Source organism: Tamandua tetradactyla, chromosome 15 (genome assembly GCF_023851605.1).
Source record: "Tamandua tetradactyla isolate mTamTet1 chromosome 15, mTamTet1.pri, whole genome shotgun sequence".
NCBI classification, from domain to species: Eukaryota; Metazoa; Chordata; class Mammalia; order Pilosa; family Myrmecophagidae; genus Tamandua; species Tamandua tetradactyla.
Window position 1 is genome coordinate 64773181 of NC_135341.1, and position 27571 is coordinate 64800751.

The 27571-nt window shown below is 35.2% G+C and overlaps 1 protein-coding gene and 1 non-coding gene across 2 annotated transcripts in view; one reads left to right on the forward strand and one right to left on the reverse strand.

Annotated features, from left to right (window-relative positions):
* Positions 1 to 1521: 1521 nt before the first annotated feature.
* Positions 1522 to 27571, reverse strand: part of UBE2E2 (ubiquitin conjugating enzyme E2 E2) — a 477055-nt gene continuing 451005 nt past the window's right edge. Inside the window, exons 5-6 of the mRNA XM_077130023.1 lie at positions 26917 to 27064; positions 1522 to 4138 (exon numbers count right to left, since the gene is read on the reverse strand). Coding sequence (XP_076986138.1) covers positions 4041 to 4138; positions 26917 to 27064 — 246 coding nt within the window. The 3' untranslated portion in view covers positions 1522 to 4040. The remainder of the gene's footprint in view (positions 4139 to 26916; positions 27065 to 27571) is intronic.
* On the forward strand, positions 5739 to 5844 carry LOC143658146 (U6 spliceosomal RNA). Its single transcript, XR_013163162.1, has one exon. It is a non-coding gene; the product is annotated as a U6 spliceosomal RNA (small nuclear RNA).

Sequence of the window (27571 nt, forward strand, 5' to 3'; positions counted from 1 at the left end):
CCTCTGGGCCTGCCAACAATAAAATTTTGTCCACTTCTCAGAGGCTTAGGTGCTTTCTTGGGCAATTGGAGATTTCCCTACTTCAATACCAGGTCTACATCTCCTTAAACATTTTTTTTTTTTTGCATGGGTTGGCACCGGAAATCGAACCCGGGTCTCTGGCATGGTAGGCGAGAACTCCACCTGCTGAGCCACCATGGCCCGCCCCTCCTTAAACATTTTATCCTCCATTTATTGAATATAGTAAAATCCCCGTCACTTAGGAATTGTATAGCACCTTGACTCTAAGACTGAATTATGCCAGTATATTTTAGCAGTTATTATGCCTCATAGTAAGAAGAAACTATGTGGTTTTGTGGTTGAGAGCAATGGCTCTGATGTCACAGGCTTGGGTGGTAATCTCACTTTGGGACGTTTCTAGCTGTGTGTGAATGAAGGCCAGCTACAATTGTAAGCGTGAAGCTGAGGTTTTATTAGATAAATTATGGCGTGTTACACAGTATGTTCTCAATAAATATTTCCATTCTTCATTCCCAAACCAGTATTTCAGGATGAACTTCTAAGCTTACTTCCTAATCTTGAATTAAGAAGAAAAGAGCACAACTTGGGCACTTGCATTCCTTTAGATTCCTGTATGAGAACAAATGAAGAATGTGCCATCTGTCGTTTTATGACAAATTAAGGGCATACCCTTCTGAATTATATATGATCAATGGATATAATCTCAAACTTTGCTTTTTTCATGACCAAGAGTCCTGCCTTAGTCAAGGATTGCCCAATAATTTAACACAGCTGCAAAATACCATAACTAGCAATAATTGATACAGAAAGCTAAAAGAGTACAAAAGCATTTCTGAGTTTTAGAAGTGTTTTTCCCATAATTACTCACAAAACTGTTTAGCTTTTTGACAGCAAAATTACTCTTAAAATATTATTTTACAAACATTGCTTAAAACTTTTTGGAATTGTATTGCCTGCTGTGATCAAAGATTTCAAGTAGTTACCACCTTATTCAGAATCTACATTTAGCAGGCTTAACTAAAAGTTTATTGGTCTCCAGAGGGAATGTTAGACTTCAGTTTCTCTAAGTTTTTACATTTTGAGGGCAGGGTACATTTGTTTGCCATGAAGTATTTAGAGATCATAAAAATGGGAAGAGAATTTTTATAGCCTCTTCATATCGCCAACTGGCATAAACCTCAAAAATGCCTCAGAGGAAAGCAAACAGATTTATGACAGGATTTACTACAGGAATTGTTATAATTTTTGCCTACTAAATAACACACATTTAAAAATGATGTGAAATATCAGATATGAGATGTAGCATGTCATATTTTGGATATATTATCTAAAATGTGTGTCCAATGGAGAGTTGACATTTTAAAAGAAGAAAGGCATATTGAATTTAAATGCTGTCAATATAAGTCAGTATTAATTTTATGGGTCAGGTTTAATCAAAGTTAAAAAAAATGCAGTTTAATACAATTGCATATTATAATGGTTTAACGCTTTTAGGGTTGAATTTTTAAATCTAAAGTATTGAAGTGAAAAAAGTAAGTGTGTAAGCAATAAAACATTCTGGTTAATAATAAAAAAAATCAGTCTTGTAATATATTAATTAAAGGTTATCTTTTTAAAGAAAGAGATCTTACACAGTTATCTACCCCCCTGCCAACCATAGTTGTCCAAGTCAGGAGTTGGCAAATTACAAGCGTGGGCCAAATCTGGCCACTGTCAGTTTTGGAAAATAAAGTTTTATTGGAACACATCCACATCCATTCATTTATGGATTGTCTGTGCTTTCTTTCACTATAATTATAGGGCTGAGTAGTTGCAACAGAGACTATATAGTGATTTGGTGTCATAACTATCTAATTTGTGTGTGTTGCCTTGGCATCCATCTTACCAGACCTGGGGCATAAACTTCCCCAGAGCTCAAACTTAACACTTCTGACCACGACCCACACCCCTCATTCAAAATCCATAGCTGGTCCCAAATGATAAGCTAACTATATGCAATGCCTTTGGACTCACAGTTCCTTCCTCTTTTCATGCATGTCTGCTTTAAAATAACCAGTCCTTGACTTCCATGGGAAATCTACTAACCTCTACCCCTGGACCACAATAAAGACACAAGCTAGTGGTGCCTCTCACTCTGCTGGTTGAGCCACCTGAGCTAATCATGCTTCCTTTCATAGCACTCCTCTCTCTCAGGGACCTCTTACAAACTATCTTTCTTTATGCATCGTGGCCTGGTTTCCCATTGTGTCATACCTGACCTAATCAGGACCCAAATTTAAAATTCAACTTAATCAGAAACATCTGGTATAGCTGAAAATGTTTTAAAATAGGATGAATGGTAAAACTGCTATTAAAAAGAGAAAAAATACCCCAGGTGCTTTGGTTTACAGGTGGCATTTTCAATATTTAAATATATTTTCTTTAGGATATTATTTTAAACACCAGAAAACAAAAAAACCCACGTCTTTTGAATCAGATACTTAAAATGTTTAAATTGCTAGAGAAGAATGAATCACATCTGTAAATCCTATTTGGCAGTAAAGATGTTAATGGTTCCTTAAATGAGACCATGCTGTATGGTGAGCCTGTAACGTAATTAGAAGAGTAGTTTCCAACATGCATTGTAATACAAAGAACTCTGAATGTCAGCAAGTCAATGTGTTTTTCAAACTGCTCCACTTGCCACTCTGCCTCCTACAGCTGCACACCTAAAAGAGCCTGAAGGTCAAAGCCAAAAAGACACACCCTTGTCACTGAATGTGTTGATTATGACTGGTAGAGTTGAGTTTAATTCTTCCACTAAAGTTATGGAGGGAAAAAAAAGAAACAAACAAAGAAAAAAAAAGAAACAAACAAAACCTCAAGGGCAGTCACTATCACAATTTTAACAGGAAAAGGAAGAGAAAAGTAAACTCAAACGTGTTTGAACACAATCACAATGACCAGCTCAGATTTCACTTTCACTAAGAGATTACTTTTGGAGTCATATATTTTAATTGTTGAGTAAAGAAGGTTGTTAACAGAAAAGATATCTATGAGAAGGCAAAGTCAGGCCAATGATAGCTATCTACTGAAACAACAATAAATACATCACGCTATACAGAACTAGAGAAATTCCACAGGCTAAGCAATTCAATTGCAAAGAAATATTAGAGGTTTGAGATGAAAAATAAACTTTAACTTGTAATTGAATTAGACAAGCCTAATTGCTTATAGGGCTATGCTTGTCACCAGGACACAAAGCAAATGCTGGGTTTCCAGAAGTGCATGTATCAGCCACAGTGATTTATTGAGTGCTTTAATAATACAAGTGTACATCAACTGATCCACAGTCAAAAGTGGCAGGTCCCTAAGAAATTTACAAGCACTTTAAGTAAATCAAAATACATATTATTTTGTTCAACCCAACAGTCTTCTGTGTGGGGGACAGAAGGCTAGTGATAAACAGAGTTTCAGTAATGCACAGTGATTTTGATTTAAGCTTTTGTACAAAAACTTGTTCCCAGTAGCATGCACCCACCAATAGAGACTTCAGTACAAAAAATTAATCCTAGCACATTTAAGTAGAAACAAGATATAATTCTGAATTTGTGTTTTCCCAAAGATCACAAAAAAAGAACAAAATCAAATAAACAACAAATAAACAAAGTCACACAACAATACAAAGCTTTGTAAGAAAGCTCTTACTATTATAGATCCAACATTGTTTGCACTGAAAACAAAAGTTTCCACCTACTTTGAGGTGGGGAAATAAAGATCCCAAATATTTCAAGTTAACAGAAATCAGAAAGGGAATAAAATGAGAAAGGGAAATGGGGAGGCAGGGGGAGGGAGAGGAAGAGGAAGGGAGGGAAGAAAAAGAAAGTGTGTGTGTGTGATGACATACCAAAAAATGGTTCAAAATTTAATAAAAATAAGGAAATAACTGAGGTCAGGAGGGGTTGGGTACAGCAGGGGTATTGATGCACTTGGTGAATGTGCTTGCACAGGTCCGGCATGGGGTGGCAGGCAGCAGGTCCCTATGTGGCATACCGCTTAGTCCACTGTCTGGCCATCCGGTCGTGCTCCGCTCTGTTGGTCATGTACTGTGTGGCAATGCTGCCTACCAGAGGGTCGGCTGGAAGGGAAGCAGAATCAGGAGTCAGTAAATACCAGTACCTCTTCCTCTTTCTAAGTCAGGGAAGGAAAGGAGTGTCTGGAAAGCAGGTCCTTATTCAAGGAAGACAGAAGCTACTGGTTTTCTAATCTTGAACAATGCCATTGTAGCTGAACCAGTGACCTGCTACCAAGAGCCAAGATCACATCTCACACAAGCTGGCCGAAGAGTCATCTACCTGTGCTTTTACTGATACTTCTTGTCACATTTCTTGGCAAATTTTATGCTCCCTCTTAGTCCCCACCATGTATTTCTCACTATGTTGCCCTTGTTTTCAAGTCGGTATTTCACTGAGACTATGCAGGTGGGATGTGGGAATGGGACCAACGTCCTTGATGGAGACCCCATTGGAAGGAGCACTGATCTCCTAGACAATTCCTCTAGCCCTGGTTATTGCAACAGATAGAGGCAGTATTCTAATTACCTGTTCTGAAGAACTGTTCAGAGCCTCATCTGAATACAATCAGGCAACAGCTGTTAGAGACACTTAATTGAGGAGTATCAAAATCCAAATAATAGCTCATTATTATAAAGATAACAATAGATATTAATAACAGTTAAAACATTGATTTACCATGTTCTAAAACCTTCACATATTAACTACACAAATCTCTGAGGGAGTTGAGAAGCATAAGGAGGGTAATTCACTTGCCAAAGGGCCCTGAACCCACAGCCTTAACCAAGAAGTGCTTGAGAGACTGTTCTTCACCAGAGAAGAACAATGTTTAAAGAAGAAAATCAAAGCAATAAAAAGAAAAGTAAAAAAGAGATCCCCAAATCAACCCCTTTCCTCCAGTTTCCTAATGTCACTCTTTCCCTGATTTTTATTTCACCTATTTTTGGTGTTAACACTTTGGATGGATTAGAAAAGGTAGATAAGAAGAAACCAAAAGCCAATGTTAAAAAAAAGAAAAGAAAAGAAAAGTAAGGATACAGAAATGTGCCTCTTATCTAATATCACCAATGATAAGCTGGGAAGACTCTGAGACCTTAAGCTGGTAAGATATTCAGTCATACCTTCTCAAAAAGGTAGACTAGAAACACCACGTGGTTGATCTGCTGAGGCTGATGATAACAAAGCCTGCCCAAAAGACCTTAATTTTTCTTAGACTTGAGCCACACTTATTATAATTATTCTAAAGGGCCAGTTTCTTACATTCACTTATATGACCAACAATTGATGGAATACCTTATTTATGCATTTGTTCAGAACTTTATCTCTCTGCCTACTCTTTGTGATTCTTCTCCTTCACTTGCCCAAATATGAAATCAAAACCCTACCATATAAACCAGCCCAGACAGGACTCAAGATGATTTAAGCCAACAACACTGAATGCAGACACAAAATACCTGGGAGATGGCCAAGATATAATCTTAAAAATGCAGTTCTTCAGTTGACACTAAATAAAGACCTTAGAGTCCGAAGGGCCAAAGCAAGGTCTGAGTCACATTTCTCTAACCTTGAAAAAAGACTCTTGCTCCAATTCCTGGCAGTCCAGAATACAAAGCCTAGAGTAAAACTTGAGCATCCTCAATATCTTAATTCAACATCAGGTGTTTAGTGCTCACTTCAACAGAATATAAACCAATAGCGGAATGATACAAAGAAGATTAGCATGCTCCTGTGCAAGGATAATGTGCAATTTTGTGAAGCATTCCTCATTTTTGAAGACCAATAAAGAAAAGAAGACATGAATGGTACTCTAAACCAGCTAGATCTAGTGGACATATATAGAACACTTCACCCCACAGCAGCAAAATACACATTCTTCTCTAGTGCACATGGATCATTCTCCAAGATAGACCATATCATAGGTCATAAAACCAGTCTCAATAAATAAAAAAATATTGAAATCATACAATGGATATTCTCTGGCCACAATGAAATGACGCTAGAAATCAGTAACAGAAGGAGAAATGGAAAATTCACAAATATGTGGAAACTAAACAATGTATTCTTAAACAACCAAAAGGTCAAAGAAGAAATCACAAGGAAAATTAGGAAATATCTTGTGGTGAATGAAAATGAAAATGCAACATACCGTAACTTATGGGATGCAACAAACAGTGCTGAGAAGGAAATTTATAGCTCTAAATACTTACATTAAAACAGAAGACTTCAAATCAGAGACATAACCTCAAAACAGGAGGATCTGAAAAAGAAGAGTAAACTAAACCCAAAGTGAGCAGAAGGAAGGAAATAACATAGAGCCGAGAAAAAGGAAATAGAGAATTTAAAAAAAGACAAAATTTAAAAAACCACAAAAATTGGTTCTTTGAAAAGATCAATAAAGTCAACATACTTTGGTTAGACTGAAGCACACACACACACACACACACACACACACACACACAGACACACAAAGAAAGAAGACACAAATAACTAAAATTAGAAATGAAAACCAGGGCATTACTGTTGACTCCACAGAAACAAAAAAGGAGTATAAAAGACTAGTATGAACAACTGTACACCAAGAAATTAGAAAAACTAGATGAAACAGACAAATTCCTAGGAACATATGAACTACCTACACTGATTTCAACCTAAAGAAGATTTCAACAAACCAATAACCAGAAAAGAGACTGAATAAGTAATCAAAACCTCCCAGCAAAGAAAAGCCCAAGACCAGATGGCTTCATAGGGAAAATTTACAAACATTCCAATTCTGCTCAAAACCAATCAAAAACATTGAAGAGGAGGGAACACATCCTAATTCATTCTATGAGGCCAATATCACTCTCATCCCAAAGCAAGATAGAAATACCACAAGAAAAGAAAATTACAAACCAATATCCCTTATGAAATAATGCAACAGTCCTAAACAAAATACTAGCAAGCCAAATATAATAGCACATCAAGAGAATTACATATCATGGTCAAGTGAGATTTATCTCAGGAATGCAAGGGGGTTTCAACATAAGAAAATCAATAAATGTGATACCATTAACAGTATAAAGGGAAAAAAAATCACATCATTTCAATTAATGAAAAGAAGGAATTTGACAAAATCCAGCACCTATTTTTGATAAAAACACTTAGACAGTAGGAAAGGAGCCTTTCTCAATGTGATAAAGGGCATATATGAAAAACTCACAGCTAATATCATACTCAAGGGTGAAAAGACCGAAAAATTTCCCTCAAAGATCAGGAACATGACAAGGATGTCCACATCACCACTGTTATTAAACATTGTACTGAAAGTTCTAGATAGAACAATTAGGGAAGAGAAAGAAATAAAGGCCACCCAAACTGGAAAGGAAGAAATACAACTTTCATTATTTGTAGATGACATAATCCTATACACAGAAAATTCTGAAAAATCCACAACAAAGTTACTGGAACTAATAAATGAATTTGGCAGCGGAGGGGTACAAAATCAACACCCCCAAACCAAAATTGTTTCTATACACTAGTAATGAGCAGTCCAACAAACAAATCAAGAAAAAAATTCCATTTGCAATAGCAACTAAAAGAATCCAATATCTCGGAATAAAAAAAAAATCTAGGAATAAATTTAACCAAGGATATAAAGGACTTCTATACAGAAAACTACAAAGTATTGCTAAAAGAAATCAAAAAAGACCTAAATAAATGGAAGAGAGCAATCTGTGTTCACGGATTGGAAGACTAAATATTGTGAAGATGTCAATTCAACCCAAAGTGATTTACAGATTCAATGCAATTGCAATTAAAATTCTATCAATCTTCTTTGCAGAAACGGAAAAGCCAATCATCAAATTTACATAGAAGGGTAAGGTACCCTAAAAAGAATGAAATTGGAGGATTCATACTTCTTGATCTTAAAACATTACAAAGCCAAAGCAATTAAACAGTGTGCTACTGGCACAAGGACAGTATTATAAACCAGTGGAATAGAATTGAGAGTTCAGAAATCAATCCTTACATTTACGGCCAAGTGACTTTTGACAGGGCAAAAAGACGACTTAAATAGTCTCTTTAACAAATGGTGCTGGAAAAACTGGACATCAATTTGCAAGAGAATGAAGGTGGACACCTACCTCCACTATATACTTAAATCAACTCAAAATGGATCAAAGACCTAAATATAAGAAGCAAAACTATGAAGTTCCTAGAAGAAACTATAGGGAAGCCTCTTCAGGACCTAGTGTTAAACAACGGCTTCTTAAACTTACACCAAAAGCACAAGCATCAAAAGAAAAAAATAGATCGTTGGGACCTGATTAAAATTAAAAACTTTTGTGCCTTAAAAAGGCTTTATCATGAGAGTAAAAGCACAACCTATAAAATGGGAGAAAATATTTGGAAATCACATATCTGATAAGGTCATACTATACAGACTACATAAAGAAACCCTACAACTCAACAACAAAAAAGACAAACAACCCCCCAAAAAATATGGGCAAGGACTTGAATAGACATTTCTCCAAAGAAGATAAACAAAGGGCCAAAAAAGCACATGAAAGTCCAACATTATCAGTCATTAGGGATATGCAAATCAAAACCACAATAAGATACCATTTCATACCCATTAGACTGGCTGCTATTTATTTATTTTTTAATTTTTAAAGGAAAATCACAAGTGTTGGAGAGGATATAAAGAAACAGGAGCACTCATTCATTGTTGATGAGAATGTGAAATGGTACAATCGCTATAGAAGACCATTTGGAGATTCCTCAGGAAGTTAAGTACAGAATTACCATATAACCCAGCAATCCCACTTCTAGGCATATACTCCAAAGAATTGAAAGCAGGGACTCATTCATATATTGGCACAGTGATGCTCATAGAGGCATTATTCACAATTGCCAAAAGATGGAAGCAACCCAAGTGTCCATCAATCGATAAGTGGATAAACAAAATGTGGTAAATACACAAAACAGAGTATTATTCAGCTGTAAAAAAGCAATGAGTTCTGACACATGAGAACAATATGTATAAATCCTGAAGATATCCTGTTGAGTGAAATAAACCAGACACAGAAGGACAAATATTGTATGAACTCACCTATATGAAATAATTAGTATGAGCAAACTATTTATAGAGTCAGAATATAGAATACAGGTTACTAAGAGATGGAGTGGGGATAGGAAATAGGGAGTTAAGCCTTAAAATTCTACAATTTATATTTGGAATGATGGAAAAGTTTTGATAATGGATGGTGGTGAATGTAATTAACAACACTGAAATATATATCTGAACATGGTTAAAAAAGGAACATTAAATTACATATACTTACTATAAATAAGTTATATTAAAAATAAAGATAACTCAAAACTCACCACTTCTTAAATATTTTACTATTATCTATACTCTTAGGTTCTTTTTTTTTTTTTTTTTTGCATGGGCAGGCACCGGGAATCGAGACTGGGTCTCCAGCATGGCAGGTGAGAACTCTGCCTGCTGTGTCACCATGGCCCACCCACTCTTAGGTTTTTTAAAATGTCTACTCAACTATATGGTAGAAAATACTATGTTACTCTCGCAACTACACATTCATTAAGGTTGTGTTTGAAGTTTGAAATCAGAAAACACCATAAATCAGGGCTTGATTTTACTGTTTTGTTGACTGTCTAAACTTAAAAAAGTGATGGGGCAACCCTAATAATGCAGATTAAACTCAAATGTGCAGTGTGCATACAGTTCTTAATGGTGAAGAGTACAAAAATTTGAGAACATATTCTTTCAATATTCAAAAACTATTAACCTAATACAGCAAAGAAGTTGTTCATGACTTTGAACACTTTTTTTCTTTGTTCCAATATACTTCTTTGTTTCACCTTTGACTTCTTAACTTAAATGAAAACATCAAACAATATTCATGTTAAAGCTATACTCATTAGTCAATTGCTAGCACAGGATGGTTACAGATAGAAGAGTCTTGTGAAAACCAATGAAAGTCTTCTGGGATAATCAAATGGTTGTATGGAATTTACATTAGAGAGCACTGCTATTTTATTGTAAATTATGCAGTACATGTTCTTAATGGGGGCAAAATGTATAATAAACTTATGCTTTTATATATGTGTACCCCACCCTACCCTCGGCTGATTGTTCAAATTTACTGTACATGACATATATTACTGGGGCAAGGGTTGGTCAAGGAGGTTGAACCAGGTTAGGTCTTGCATGTCAGGAAATTGGGCAGTTAGCTCTCCAGATCACCCAATAGCAAGCAGCATTTTGCCATTACACCCTAAAGGCAAAATGCAAAACAGTGTTTGACAAAGATTCAGTGAGGATGGTAACCATGGGGAATTAAGTAAAGGGACACTGTTCTCACCCATTCCCTAACCCCAACCCTCAAGAAGTTAGGCTTTAAAAAGGAAGAAGGAGATATCTGAGAACCAAACCATGTTCCATCCAGTCTGAGGAAACTGAGGAGGAAATTAGATTTAAATCAGATATGAGATGAGTGTTTTAAAATGGACCAGGCTGACCTCCTAATAAGTGAAAGTGACCTGAATGCTATGAGATCTGCTAGATATTGTTAAGGGATAAAAAAGGGAGATTCCACAAAATGGGGCCTATGGCAGTGACTGGAGAAAATTAAAAGCACTTCATATTAATGCCCTTTGAGGTAAGACTGCTGAGTAAACAGCTATACTGAACATAAACAAAAGTATACACTTGCAATGCTTTCAAGGTTTATCCATGCTGTACCATGCATCAGTATTTCAGAGCTTTTTATGGCCAGTTAATATTCCATTTCATGAAGAAACCACATTTTATTTATCCCTTCATCAGCTGATGGGCATTTGGGTTATTTCCACTTTGGGCTATTTATTAGAAGCTGCTGTGAACATTCACGTACAAGTTTTTACAGGGGCATATGTATTCACTTCTCTTGGGTACGTATCCAGGTGTAGAATTGCTGGGTCATATGGCAACTCTATGCTTAACATTGAGATGTACTGCCAACCTGTTTTCTAAAGAATTGCACCACTTTACATTCCACCAGCAATTTATGAGCGTTTTGATTCTCTAAATTCTTACTGATACTTGTTATTATCTGCAGAGGCTAGATTTTTATAGAGAGCTTATGCCCCATTGCCTTGTACCCACCAGGTATCCAGTTTTTTTTTTTTGAAATATGTTCTCTACCAAATTTGTTCCTGCCAATCATAAAAAATATATTTTCTTAAACTGGAGTATTCTTCTCATAGTCTTTGGCTGTGAGAGACAAAAGTTATCTTGATCCTCTCTTTCCTCTGTTTCTATCCCTGATGGAAGTAAAAATGACAACAATCATCTATTGAGACTTGTTTGTAATTTGTACTTTTTCTCCAGAAGAATTTTTTAAAAATTTCAGTTCTCAAATGTAGTCTACCCACTAGAAATCAGTGCTCTAATATATCAATATTTTCCCCCAAGTAGTTTTTTTTTTGTCCATACTCCTCATCTGTGGCTAAGAATGGGCCAGGAGAAGATTGTGAGGGTGAATACAACAGTCATGCCGCAGACATCATCACAGATGTCCACAGTCTCTGTTGCATGCCGGAATCTGGACATGAGCCCAGAGACATAAATGACCTGGCTCAGCCCTTAGTGCTTTCATTTTACTAGACCATCTTACTTGCTTTTGAATGTTGGAAATCTGTAGTTGTGGCAGCCTAATGAGTCATATGGATGCTATCTGTGGTGGTTTGAAGTTATGTACTGCAGAAAAACAGGTTCTTAAACCTAACCCATTTCTGTGAGGGTGAACCCATTATAAGTAGGACCTTTTGATGAGCTTACTTCAGTTAAGGTGTGGCCCACCTCAATCAGGATGGGTCTTAATCCCATTACTGGAGTCCTTTTAAAGGGAATGAAATTCAGACACAGAATAAGCCATGTAAAGCAAGAAGCTGAAGGTCAACAGAACTGGCAAGAGAAGTGAGAGGCTAGGAGAGGTATTGCCATGTGACAGGATGAAGGATCACCAGTGGTTAGTCCCAGAATGTCAGTCTTCAGGAAAAAAGCATCACTTCGATGATGCCTTGATTTGGACATTTTCCTAGCTTAAAAATCGTGAGCTAATAACTTCCATTGTTTAAGCCAACCCACTGCATGGTATTTGCTTGAGCAGCCCAAGGAAACTAAAATACTGTCCATGCTAAGGAATGATTCACTAGTGAAGGTGTGGGCTCTGCTTTGGCCTGAACTTTTGGTCTAAATCTCTCCTTAAAGAGGGGTGTAGTTGAGTCCTCTGCTAAAACTGTAACAAACTATTACCTTTATCATGGAGGGCACTTAGTGTGTTTGCCAACTTGTCCCTCTCCTTGAGGGTAGCAGCATCTCTCTTTCCGTGTTGTGTCAGAAAACCACAGTGAATCTGAGCTACTATAGATAATCATTCAATAAATATAATTAGTAAAAAAATTAACGAGTGATTAGACCCACTGGCCAGTTGTAGGTGATGCCAGGTTCCTGGCTGGACATACTTTCTCCTTCCCATGCTTGTGCCTAAATAACCCATAGGATAAGCTTCTCTTTAAGCCTCTAATTTTAGATGGTAAGCACTTGGGCAGATCCAGTCTCATTTGTGTGTGTGTGTAGTTTGCTATTTAGCTGTCTCTGCTTTGATCTAAAGCAGACAATATTATCCATTTCCTAAAACTGACTTCTTAAAATAAAAAAAAAAAAAGACTTCTTCTTGCTTTGTCCTTAATCTTCTCTATTATTTCCTTCTTCTGATCCCTGAAGGCTTTAATTAATATAATTTATAAAAGTTCTTGTATTCAATAGTTTCCTATTTTATTAATATCTTTTCTGAACTTGAAATTACTGTTGTTTTAACCCCTTGGACAGTATGTTCTACCACCAGATCAAATCCTGTTTACTTCTCCCCTATGTTTGTTTCATCCAAGTGGGCAGATGTTATCTATAGGATTCAAATTCTTACTGTACCCTTCTAGTATAGGGAAAAACCATCTGAAAAAATCCTAATATACCACTGATGCTAAGCTGTGAATCTTATTTTCAATTTTACTGCAAGCATAAAATGAGGGATGGCTTGGTGGGGTGACAGGAGAGTTAACTGACCAGATACCATGAAATGAAGAAATCATAGCAGTGGTCTTGAAGTACATCCTTCTAGTTTACCAAGACTTGCTTGGAAATCTGTGGGAGACCAGGCAAAGTCAAGATGCCTTTAACTAATAATTTTGCCACTGCAAACCAAGTCTTAGGGATTCTGATTCTCAAATACCTCTTAGCCCTTCATCTTTTCTTGGCCTCAGTCCTCTCTCATTTGGGCCACCAAATTATCTCCTTTAATATCTATTTTCAGTCTCTGAACTCTCAGATGCACCAAGTTTCAGTCTTAAAATGCAAATCTAGTTGTATAATTTTCCTTTTTAACAACCTTCTATGCATTTATCCTCCACCCCAAATACAGGCTCATCAGTGCAAGGTAAACTTGTATAAAGATACATCTTTGCAATAACCTATCTGATGATCTATATGCTGTTTACTCATTAAATTATTATTTTTTCAATATAAAAAAAAGTTTCCCACTTTATGGAAAATATGCTGATGGGCTGGTAACTTAAAACACCTTTTCTTGGAGGCTGTTTGGTTTCAGATGTCCTAAACATCACGGTTTGGACTAATAGGACCAGGACCTGTTCTCATGTAAGACTGAGACTCTGGAAACAAACTGCAAAGATATATATATACCTACTGATATGTCTGTGTATTTGTATCCACACAGATGTATAAATGAGAAGTGTAGAGAAAGAACAGTGATAAAGTGAAATAATATTTGTATACTTATATTTATCTTGGTTTTCATTCTCTATTTACAAAATAAAAGATATTAAACAATGTACATTGGAGGTCTGAGAATGAATGTACAGATGAGACATGGTAAGTGTGAAGCAAGCCTAAAGTCATGGTGAAGTATTTAGGCAACCAGGTTGTGTTAGAGCATCAAGCTATTAGTGGGTTTTGGAGGACATATCTTATTAGGTGGAACCAACCCTTGCTTGGCTACTATTGTTGACATGCGTTTGATAAAATGATCTATAATATGACCTTTGGGGGATACCAACCCAGAGAATAACAATGAGAAATGTAATAAGACAGCCATTCTGACATGTATCTTTCAGACATGGGCTCACCTCGTGTGTTGATGTCAACACAGACAAAAAGCCAGACTGACTTTCTGATGGAATTTGTCAGGTCCCTAGAAACTCCAAGGAAGGGTAGTCAAGCCTGGTTTGCAGACAAGAGGGTAGAGAAACACAGTGACGGGATAACTTGCTAATAAACAACTGAGACATTAACTTTGGAAAAAGTTATAGATGATTCTGCTATGCTTTTTTTTTTTTTAAAACTTTTTTATCATACAGTATAACACATATACAAAGCAAAGAAATAAAAAAGCAGTAGTTTCCAAAGCACTCTTCAACAAGTAGTTACAGGACAGATCCCTGTATGACATTTAGTTTTTAGCAGCTGGGAAACTAAAACAGTTTTTGGTATGAGAAAGAAGGGAGCTGCTAAATGAAAAGAGTTTGAAGATAATTTAAGGGACGAAAAACATCTAAAATACAGAAAATTTACTAAATTTTAAAACTCAGAAAGACATTCATTAATTGATTTTAGTGGAGGAAGATCTTAGTTTTGTGAGAGTGTAGAAATTGCCCACCCCATCATTTCTTAGGAGTTTCTCTTAAAAAAAAAAAAAAAAAGTAAGCTCATTGGTGGGTTTCTAAAAGAGAAAACTCCAAAACAATATTTTCTAAAAAAATAAATTGGAGAGAATTTTCATCACAAGTAAGGTACAGTGGCTCTTTGAAAAATGAGATCAACTTCCAAAGTAATAAATTACAGACTATTCTGTAGAGAGAACGCATCTGTTAATGGAAAATGTGTAGTAAAGCTAATCTATGTCTAGATTTATATCAATTATCGGGCAATAAAATATGGGGATATATTAAGTAGTAGTAGGTTAAAACCAGGGCTAAGAGTTGAAGTCACTGTGTCTAAATTTACACCAAGATTATAATAAGACAAACTTAACTAAGACTATACTTCACTGAGTTTCACCAAGTTTGAATTTACAGAGCAAAGAGCCTCAAAAGAAAGTTAAAGACTTATCTTTAAAGGATAGTTGATTAAAGAAGTTTAAACCAGCACGCATTTTTTTAGACATAAAACCCCAAGATATTTCCATTTTGAAAAAAAAGAAAACGCGAATACAGACACATTGTTCATGAATATATTAAGAATGCTTTTTTTTCAACTTACCCCCAACCTACTATGGACACTACTGAACGTACACATGGCCTAAGTTCCCCAAATACAACTCCTATACATAAATCAAAGGCTCTTTTGCAGTTACAATAACCTCAACTGTAAATAGTTTCCTAGAGAATTCCAGAGCATAAACAACCTCCCTTGAACAGTAAACTTTCACTAAAAACTTTTACCAAATTGGACACTATTAAACTTTTCAAATTTGTAAGATTAATCTCAACTCAAAGCCTGCCACAATATTTTGAATGTGAATTCAGTGAAAGGATGCATTCTGTGTAGGTACAGAACCATTCCAGATATAGCTTAAGTTAAAATACACTCACCCTATCAGACCTTCAACAAGATAAAAAGTATACCCATCCCTCCGGTAGATGCACCCTTGTACAGAGTATCAGGTGTGGCTGGCACTCTATGTGCCTTTGCCTCTGAAAAGCAGGGTTATATATATTATATATGCACTGCAGCAGAGTGCTATTTTCTGGAGTTCTCTTATAAAAATACAATGATGGCATTCAAAGCTAGAAAAACTAAAAATATCTCCTCTAGGTTTCTATTCTTCCTAACTTCCTTTCTATATTTGAATTAGACTGCGAATGAACTTGTTTCCATCATGTGAGTCAGTTTGGACAGGAAAGTCAGTTACGGTACTGTGGTACATGTGTGGCCAAGGTGCTCTGAATAAAAGAAAGATCACTTCATTGGTGTGAGTAGTTGCCACAAAAGGGTTTTACACATCTGCCTGCAGACACACAAATAAACAGCATTTACTGGCTGATCTAGACACCTGGATATCACCAACATTTACTTGGGAAAATGCCTTCAGAGGGAAGGCAGTACTGAATTAGAGGGAGGAAACCTTGTATTTTTAAGAAAAGATAAATAGGAGCATTCATTATTCAACTTTATAGTTGCGTCACTTGGCAATAGGCTTTTCCACAGTATACTCTTAAGCAGAAAGTTTTTCAAATATATTTAAAATATTGATTTATAATTTTTTCCAGAAACATACCTGTTGTCTAGAGAAATATGTCTATAGTTTAAAGCAACTCCTGTATTGCTTATTAGATGAATTGCTCACCAATATTACATAATAGTTCTATACCTATTATAAGCATTAAGTCCAGTATCTTATAAAGATACATATGAAGAAAAGAAAAGAAGTTATAGCAGACTTTAGACATAGTCTGATATTTCAGAAATGTCTTCTTTTTTGAATAAGAATCACAGTCAGTGTTAGTAACAATGCATTACCCACACCAGACACTGAATGGAAGGAAAAATAAAGCTAACTGTTCAGTTGTTAAATGCTCCAGACTCAGACACATCATGTGTCATTAGTGTTACGTTAATTTTTGAAATGTTCTCAAGTACAATATTTCTCGACACATCATGTGATCCTAAATATCCTAATAAAATAGGGAAAATGTTAAATGTTATTCATTCATTTGGATGTTTTGCCCACACAAGTCAATTTCTGGGCAATGAGTAATTTTCTTATGTTTTCTCATGTAATTCTCAAATTTCCACATGAAAACATTACAGTGCACTATTTTTTTTTATTTATTTATTTTTTTTATTAACGGAAAGAAAAAAAAAAGAAATTAACACAACATTTAGAAATCATACCATTCTACATATGCACTCAGTAATTCTTAACATCATCACATAGATGCATGATCATTGTTTCTTAGTACATTTGCATCGGTTTAGAAGAACTAGCAACACAACAGAAAAAGATATAAAATGTTAATATAAAGAAAAGAAATAAAAGTAGTAGTAATAGTAAAAAACAACAACAACAAACAAACCAACAAGCAAACAAAAACAAAAAAAACCCTATAGCTCAGATGCAGCTTCATTCAGTATTTTAACATGATTACTTTACAATTAGGTATTATTGTGCTGTCCATTTTTGAGTTTTTGTATCTAGTCCTGTTGCACAGTCTGTATCCCTTCAGCTTCAATTACCCATTGTCTTACCCTGTTTCTAACTCCTGCTGAACTCTGTTACCAATGACATATTTCAAGTTTATTCTCGAATGTCCGTTCACATCAGTGGGACCATACAGTATTTGTCCTTTAGTTTTTGGCTGGATTCACTCAGCATAATATTCTCTAGGTCCATCCATGTTATTACATGGTTCATAAGTTTATCTTGTCTTAAAGCTGCATAATATTCCATCGTATGTATATACCACAGTTTGTTTAGCCACTCTTCTGTTGATGGAGATTTTGGCTGTTTCCATCTCTTTGCAATTGTAAATAACGCTGCTATAAACATTGGTGTGCAAATGTCCGTTTGTGTCTTTGCCCTTAAGTCCTTTGAGTAGATACCTAGCAATGGTCTTGCTGGGTCGTATGGCAATTCTATATTCAGCTTTTTGAGGAACCGCCAAACTGCCTTCCACAGTGGTTGCACCCTTTGACATTCCCACCAACAGTGAATAAGTGTGCCTCTTTCTCCGCATCCTCTCCAGCACTTGTCATTTTCTGTTTTGTTGATAATGGCCATTCTGGTGGGTGTGAGATGATATCTCATTGTGGTTTTGATTTGCATTTCTCTAATGGCCAGGGACATTGAGCATCTCTTCATGTGCCTCTTGGCCATCCGTATTTCTTCTTCTGGTAGGTGTCTGTTTAAGTCTTTTTCCCATTTTGTAATTGGGTTGGCTGTCTTTTTGTTGTTGAGTTGAATAATCTCTTTATAAATTCTGGATACTAGACCTTTATCTGATACGTCGTTTCCAAATATTGTCTCCCATTGTGTAGGCTGTCTTTCTATACAGTGCATTATTATGATTTCAAACATCTAACATTTAAATGTGTCATTTAAATAATCTATCTTCATTTCTCCTTTAAAAAAAAATGACTTTATTCAGTGGCCTATTCCAGTAGCAACATATATTCTACCTTTCCTAAAATTATTAACACCTGCTAATTCGGTATTAACAATTCTGATAGAGCGACCTGATCTGAAGTTTTCTGTATCTTTTTTTCAAAAAGATTCCAACGAAAATTAATGTCAATATTATCTGAAAATATTTAGCCTATCTAAAAAGAGCCCTTGATAAACTAAAAAACACTAACCTCTAAATATAGGTTACGCTTTGAAGCTGGGTGAGGGATACATTAAGATTCATTATAACTAGTCTCTCAATTTTGGGGTGTGAAAAACCCACTTACAACTTTTCATTGATAAAGTAGAATCAAGAAGCCATTTAAGTGGTTTAGATATTTGACTAATATTTCTTATATGTACTTAAAAGTGTTAAGTTTTTACTCATACGCAGGTTCCTACAACACATTTAAAAGTATTCAGGCTTACCTCTCAATTATACTGAATTGGTGAGATTTTACTGTGCATGCTGTTATAAAACACACCAATCAAAATCCTACAAAGGAGAATGGATGACTCTATACAGTCAAAAAGAAACAAAAGAAATTACAGATCACCACCCTGGGATTTAACTTCCTACTTTTAAGAATGCTGGTGGCATTACATATAGGTCAAGTAAAGTTCAAAGTTATTCCTTAGGTTTGTGGTATGGAAACACAAGTGGAACAAGAAACATCAGGATGAAAAACACAACATTGTGTTCTCTTCCTCACCAAACAGGAGCAATTTCTCCTAAAGCCCTTTTCTTTTTTACATAGGAGATGAGAGTGTAACTTTAATGGCACATTTTTAATGGATTCCATATTATCAGCAAATATGGTAAAATCTAGTTTGTGTTAACTTTAAAATAATTAAACCTATCAAGGAGATATATTTAAACCTTGACAAAGTTTTTGTAGGTAAGCATTTAAGGACAATGACTGATCAAGATAATACAATTGTTATTTATTTATTTTTTGCATCGGCAAATTCAAAGTGCAGGGAAGATATCAAAGTGATGATCATGCTAAATGAAGACTACCTATACAAAGCAGAAATACCAAGGGACACTCTTATGCAATTTTTTTTTTAAATTAAGCTCTTGCCATGTGTTTTTGGTCAGCTTTGTGATCAACTAAGATTTATCTGGTGAACACGATGTGTTTCTCCTGGGTGCCACAACATTTAATTGTTACCTTCTATGTCTATTCCCAGACTTGATACAGCTATATAACTTAACCCTGGGAAGCACTGGGTAGCTTTTGTGATTTTTTTTTTCTGGCCCCTTGTCCTATGCACTGAAATTTTGTTTTTTTAAATAATTATTTTATTTTATTTTTTAAATACCAAAAAACACCAAACAAACGCACACATTCCTATTTTGATCACACAGTTGCATATTCATCATCATGATCATTTCTTGGAACATTTGCATCTATTCAGAAAAAGAAATAAAACGAAAACAGAAAAAAAATTTATACATACCATACCCCCTTACCCCTCCCTTTCACTGATTACTAGCATTCCAAACAAAATTTATTTTAGTATTTGTTTCCCCTATTATATATTTTTATTCCATATGTTCTACTCGTCTGTTGACAAGGTAGATAAAAGGAATATCAGACACAAGGTTTTCACAATCACACAGTCACATTGTGAAAGCTGTATCATACAATCATCTTCAAGAAACATGGCTACTGGAACACAGCTCTACATTTTCAGGCAGTTACCTCCAGCCTCTCCATTACATCTTGAATAACAAGGTGATATCTACTTAATGTGTAAGAATAACCTCCAGGATAACCTCTTGACTCTGTTTGGAATCTCTCAGCCATTGACACTTTTTTCTCATTTCACTCTTGCCCCTTTTGGTCAAGAAGGTTTTCTCAATCCCTTGATGCTGAGTCTCAGCTCATTCTAGGGTTTTTCTCAATCCCTTGATGCTGAGTCTCAGCTCATTCTAGGATTTCTGTCCCATGTTGCCAGGAAAGTCCACATCCCTGGGAGTCATGTCTGTGTAGACAGGGGGTTGTAGTGAGTTTGCTTGTTTGTGTTGGCTGGAGAGAGAGGCCACATCTGAGCAACAAAAGAGGTTCTCTTGGGGGTGACTATTAGGCGTAATTTTAAGTAGGGTTGACCTATCCTTTGTGGGGTTAAGTTTCATATGAACAAACCCCAAGACTAGGGGCTCAGCTTATAGCTTTGGTTGTCCACACTGCTTGTGAGAATATCAAGAATTCAACTTGGGGAGGTTGAATTTTCCTCCATTCTTACCACTCCCTAAAGGGGACTTCCATGCATTGAAATTTAAAAGAATTAAGTGGAGAAACACCTTGTCAGTCTTTATCTGGCAACTTTTGACTCAAAGAGGAAACTTTTTTACTTGTTTCATTGTTCAGATGTCCAATGTCAAAACCTCTGACCAGCTTCCTTTTCTCATTCTGTTTCCTAGGAAACTGTTCTTCAAAACATGTCATATTCAATGAAATGCTACATATAATTGGATCTTTGGGTTTGCATTATTACACTGCAGTATCCCTTGTGAGAAAACTAGAGTTAATTTTTATAGAATTAACAAAATTGGGAAACAGTCCTTTAATACAAATTTACAAATACATACATAAAGGTCAAGGTATCTCAGAATTATTTTCTATTTTGTTTTATATAAAACAAATTTATGATGGCACAGAATCACTTCTGTGAAACTTCTGTGTATTCCACAAAACATAAATGTTCTCTACTTTAATGATATGTATTTCTTGATCATTTCTCTCTATGAATTCTCATTTTTTTCAGAACCTCCAAAGTATGAAAACATATTTCCAAATTGATCTGAGGAAGCCTGTGTGGGCGAGAGGGGGACAGTGTTTTAGGATTCGACAAATAGTACTGAATTAAAACCCGAAGTCCTTTATAATTTTTTTTACCTTATTTATTCTCCTGGGATTAAAAAAAAAAACAGATTAACAGCAGCTAGTTAATATTTACTTATCCACATGGCAAGGTGTAAACTCTGTATAACTATAACTTTCTTTTTTATTTGTAGGAGGAGGTGTCAGAGAAGTTAAATTAGTGTAGTTATAGTCTATCTACATCCATATTTGGGGGTACCGACTAGTATGACAGCTGGAACTGAAGAGAAGCTTCACAAAGAAAAGAGCTTGAATGTTTAGTTATATGCTGTGTCATGTATTCCTACTTAAAAAATTCCTCATTTTAAAAAGAGCTATAGGCATCAGTAAAAACTGGTATCTATGTTGCAGCCTGTCGTACTGTTCTAGAAAAAAAAATTGGTTATTCCTATTATACAGTCTGCTTTGAACACAGATGGTCTGATAATTTTTTCAGCTCTACCTCAATGACTGGAATAGGAACTGTTCTCAAATGTAGTAGGATTGTGTTAGTTTAAAAAACAAACGGACTTAAGTGATCTGAAAAAAGGGGACAGGAGCCACTGGGAGCCTATTCCTTTTAAGATTTGCTCAGCCTGTTTGAGAAGAATAAAGCTCTTGTCAACGAAGCTATAGCTGTGCTCACCCTCTGCTTAATCACTGCGTAAGGCTGAGAGACAATTAAGCTGCCATTCTTAGCTCTATTTGTTGTTCTAATAAAAATTTTCATAAACCTAAGACTAGGGGTAAGTGATACTTGATTTTTATTTAGAAGGTGATGGGGGAAGGGGGCAAAACTCATTCATTCTGAGTGTTGATGTTTGTGGCTATGCTTAGGGCTTCTTCATTTAACTTGGTCTGTGTAATTTTGCCTGTTGAACAGTAGGAGACAAAGACTTCATGGTTGCATATGAATGCAAGCTCCGGTTGGCCCAAGCTGTACCAAGAGGCAGCCTATGGTCTGAATGCTGTGGACAAGGACGGAAATCCACAGGACCAGGATCAGGGATTGATGAATTTTTCACAGAGCAAAAAAGAGAGCTAAATCACCTACTTTTTACAGATTATATATTGCTAGTATGTCCAATTTTTGGCAATTAAAAAAAACTTTATTATGGAAAATTTCAAATATTTGAAAAAAGACAAAAGAGTATAAAAAGTTCTATGTACTCATCATCCAGATAAAACATCATTATAACCAATCTTGATATCTTCTACAGCCCTACCCAGCTGCCAATCTTCCCGGATTATTTGGAAGTACCAAGGAATTTTAACGGCAAGTAGTTCAGTATATCTCTCTAAAAGATAAGACATATAAAAAAATCCATAATTACAATTCTGTAATAATGCCTAAATTTTTTTGGCAATAATTCCTCAAATGCTCAGTTTTCAAATTTCCAATTGTCTCACAAGAGTCATTAATTTGGGGTGGTGGTGGATTTTTAATGACAAAGTATCAGAATTACTTTTAGAATGAAATATGCTCCTACTACTTTAGCAAGTAACCATAGTTAAGTCAGAAAGTAGAACAGAGATAGCAAGATGATCACAGATGATAGGCACAGAAAAAGAAAAGGAAAAAAAGACTATTTCTAGGCATTGCTCTGTAAAGAAAGCATCTGATATATAGGTAAAACTATTGATTTCTTTGTTTATCATGTTTTCAGGATAACTTATTTTATATGAAAGAAAATATCCATTCTGTATAGATCAGGAGATCACAATACAGGCACATGCTAAACAACATTTAAAGATGCAGATTTCATATAAAGAATACGACAAGGCATCTAAGAATTAAAAAAAAATCAACCACAAAACAGCAATGAAAACTTTAAAAGATGGAATCAAATAGAACAGAGAGCTTCAACTTTATATATCCTGAACAAATATTTGAGAAGAGAATGTTTACAAATAAGAACATTCCATGATTAGTGGAATTTTGATTCCACAACAGTATTTTAAATTTTAGCAGTTTATGAATTAAATCTTGTTCACCAAGTAGGATTAAATTTAGAGAATCTGGGAGTGTGGTGCTGACCTTTTGAGCTTATCTTCCTCTACTGTTCTGTGCTGTCACTCTAATCTCCCACTGTGTCACAGTCAAACTCTGACAGATAGATAATGTCTGACAAATAAGAGCACTATATCAGGCTCAATAAGCATCACTGTGAATGTGAACAGTCCAATTAAGGACATAGTCAGACTTGCCTAAGACCACTGCATTGGGAATTGAATGATCATCACTGGTATACCATCAAGTGCTGATAATTGTTGGACATTGCCACCTGAGAGAAAATCTTTCCAAGAGATACCACAATAACACAAAAGGCAATACTAAATCAAGATTATGCTTTTTCTTAAATTATACAATTCAAGAGTGTCATTGCTGAGGAAATGGTTTGAGATTATTCAATGCTATCTTCCCTCAACTAAATTCAATTTAATGTGATATTTATCATCTATCGTATGCCCATTTGGTGTCTACATGCTCTGAGAAATAACATCAACAACAAAATATGTGAGTGTTTACAAAGGGCTTTTACATATACCACTTTAAGCTCTTAGGAATCTTGTGATTTAGGTAGAGCTGGTGATAATCCCCGAGGAAATTGGGGCCATAGGATGTTAAGTGACTGATTTAATGCCTCACAACTAATAAATAGAGCTGGTTTTTAAATACTGATCTACTGACTATAGCTATGCTAATAATGATGTATTGTCCCATCCTAAAAATCTTAACATTTAATTGTTTCTGTATGGACCAAACACTTCTTGAAAGAAACAAATGTAAAATTTGAGAAAGTATGAAAAAGTTAAAAATAATCAGTTTATGTGAGGATAAGAGGGAAAAAGAATATTTTAAGTTGATTAAAACTATATATATATATAAGGCCTACTTTTGAGCTGACACCATTTTTGGTGCTTATAACAGCTTTACAGATTTAGTATAGGAAAATCTCATATACTCATTTTCTACCAAAATTATATATGTGAAAATGTGAAGAGAGGTCAGATTGAAATTTAACTTAAATCTAGGGGGGAAAAAACCACAGGGACTGAAAGTATGCCAGATAACAGGGGGAATGAGTTCATTAAACAAAAGAAAGGACATTTTTACTTGCTTAAGATGAATAACTCTTTTAAATGCTCTAGAAGTTTCAAAGTGTATATAAATGATGTGACAATTAGGAATATTTAATCTTTTTATATGTGTTCAAGTGTGAACAATTATTTGTTAGCATCTATTTTACAAATACTCTATTATTATATCAGATAGGCTTGTCTCTAGTTGGTGAAATTTAAGGGGGGGCATTATCATCTTTAGGCTTATTCCTTCTCCTGAATAGCATTATTTACCAAATCATTTCTTTTATTTATGTGACTTTGCTTTACCCAAGGGGGTCAATATATTTTGCAGAATGCATCTGTCTTTTCCTAAGACATGGCAAAGGAAAACTGTAATTCACTGCACAGAAATCTTTTTGATAGCCAAGAGAAGGCTTTGCTGGAACACATCTGTGATGATAGGGGCAGGTATTAACTTGGCTAGGTGATGGAGCCCAGCTGCCTGGTCAGGCAAGCACTGGCCTAAATGTTACTGCAAAGGATATTTTGTGGCTGGTCGATAAACCAGAAGGCTGGTTTATTAAATCATCAGTCAGTTGATTGCATTTGTGGCTGATTATATCTATCATCAACTAAGAGTATGTCTTCTCAACGAGAGAATCCAATCAGCTGGGTTTAATCCAATCAGTTGAAGACTTCTAAGGGAGAAGAGAGAATTTTTGCTTCTTCAGCTAGCCACCCAGCCTCTTTCGTGGAGTTCATCGAGAACCTTCATTGGAGTTGCAAGCCTTGTGGCCTGCCCTATGGATTTTGGACTTTTGCATCCTCATGGTTATGTGAGATATTTTTATAAATCTCTTATTTACAGCTATCACCTCTTGCTTCTGTTTCTCTAGAGAATCCTGATTAATACAGCATCTATTTCTCTAAGGAAGAATACCTGAACAGAAGATAGACTCTCACATTAAAGCTACTTGGGTAAACAGATCTCATTTCAGGTGCCTGGGAGCAAAGCAGGCTGGTCCTAGTTATGACTGGACTGGTTATGAGTTTTCTCTCTCAGTGCTGGGTAATGCTTTATTCCATGTATAATAAGTGGGGACTTACTCATTTAGTGCTCATAAAGGCCTCAAGCAGAAGGGTCTCAAAAATTTCTTAAAGATACATCTCTCAAAATAAAATTTTCTCTTAAAAAACAAAACCACTACCTCTGCCTCTAAAATTTCAGAAGAACTCCAGGAAAAGTACTTTTTTCGGGGCAGGGGGGTGGAGAAGGAGGACATATGCCTACTAACAGTCCCAAGAGTACCATTTTATTCACATCACCTCCAAATGAGTGTTTTAAAAATATCTTTATTGAGATATCTTCACTTACCATACAGTCCAACCAAAGTATACAATCAATGGCTCACAAGATCATCACATAGTTGTGTTTTCATCACCATGATCATTTTAAGACATCCAAATGAGTTTTAACAGTCACTGAGACATACAGGTTCAGTCAAGACGATGGAATTGAAAGAACAAAGTATTTATCATTCAAGTATAAATTAGTACTGCATTATTGGACCTCACTATATGAGATGAAGTAGGAATTAATTTTTAAAGCATTTTATTATGATCTTGTTAAATTAGACCTTATTTTTGGTGTTGAAAGCATTAATTTGTTACACATAATTATTTACATAAATCATAATTTTATTAAATTGTTTTTATTTTTTTCATTAAAAAGTTTCATTACTGAAAAATGACAAACAGAAAAGTAGGAAAGATTATAGTTTCTTTATGTTTTATAAACCAAAAAGGAGCCTAAGAGAGACCTTGGTCTCCTTTTGTCACTTTTCTCTTTGCTTAAAATTTCACTTACCTAGTAAGAGGATAGCCTTGAAAATGGAAGACGGAATCTTAAAAATATTAATTCTATTAATTAAATACTCAAAGAATGTTCCTATTGAGAACATCAAAGAAAACCCCATAGTTACCTTTGGATTTTTGTATTTTCTAAAATATATACAAAGATGTAAAAAATTGGTAATTGGTTTATTGTTTAGTTGAAAGAAGCTGGTCAAAGACACATAATGACACATCCAGGAACACACAGGAAGTAAAAACTTCCAGCTTTAAGCACTTCACAGCAAGCCACAAAGACCAGGTCATAAACTACATTTTAGTTTTTCTGGAAAGTTGTATTTCCTTTTTGACTTTTTAAATGTTTCTTAGTTCAGGACCATTCAGTTTTTCTGTTCTAATAGCTGGTAAGTACGCATAATTATTAAGATCTCAAAAAGGTCAGGTGTCTGTGGTGCTACCTGGTTGTTAAGGGATTTTAACTGCCCACATTTTTTAAATCAACATCTTCTGGTAGGCATCTAATTAAAGATTAAACTCTTCAATTAGAATCTTTATTATTATTTGGCTCCAGAATTTTATGCATTTCTTTAAACGTACTTTCCCATCTAAAATGTTTTCATTAATTTATATCAAGCTATTTCTTTCCCAGAAAATATTTAAAATTTGAAAGCAGGTTATGTAATATGGAAATTAAAATTAATGATAATATAATATAATTAATAATAATAATAATAGCAGTAGTAGAAGTAGTAAATTACACAATTTACTAAAGTCTGACATTTAAGGCTTGAAAAGCTTCAATTCAACGCTGAACTTAAAGTCTCTTACCAGGGTTGCAATCTGTGAGAAGTGAGCAGATGGAGAGCAGAACTTTAGAAATGGTTAGGGCTGGACTCCAGTTGTCCTTTAGGATATCCAGACAGATCACACCTTGGCTGTTAATATTACAGTGATAGATTCTTGTTCTGAAGGTAACCTAGAGGAAAATGTACATGTTTTATAAATAGGTACATTTATTAGTAGATAAAATAATCCAAGGGATATTGGTTAAAACATACCTAAAAATATTTCCATAGGCATAAGAGAAAAATCAATAAACAAAAATACCAATTTTAGGAATTTACCATTCTGGGCAGAGAACCCCAACAGTAAAAACCATAACATTCTGATTCTGATAAGAGTCCTGCCTTTTAACTGAAGTACTGTGGGGCTGAATTTTCCCTTCAGGCAATTATAAAAGTATTTGTAAAAGGAATACTGGCTCTCTGACCTCTGAAAATATTTTGAAGTCAGTATCTGGAATTAAGAAAGTAAAAAATTTCAAAGGAAATTTTGTTGGATTCCAGTTGTTTTAAGGATTTTGTACATTTATAAAATCCAAACTTAAAAAAAACATGGGAATATGTAAAAAATGAAAACAAACATTATTCTATGTCATGGGTTAAAAACATGAATCAGGACACACACAAATAATATGCCTAGA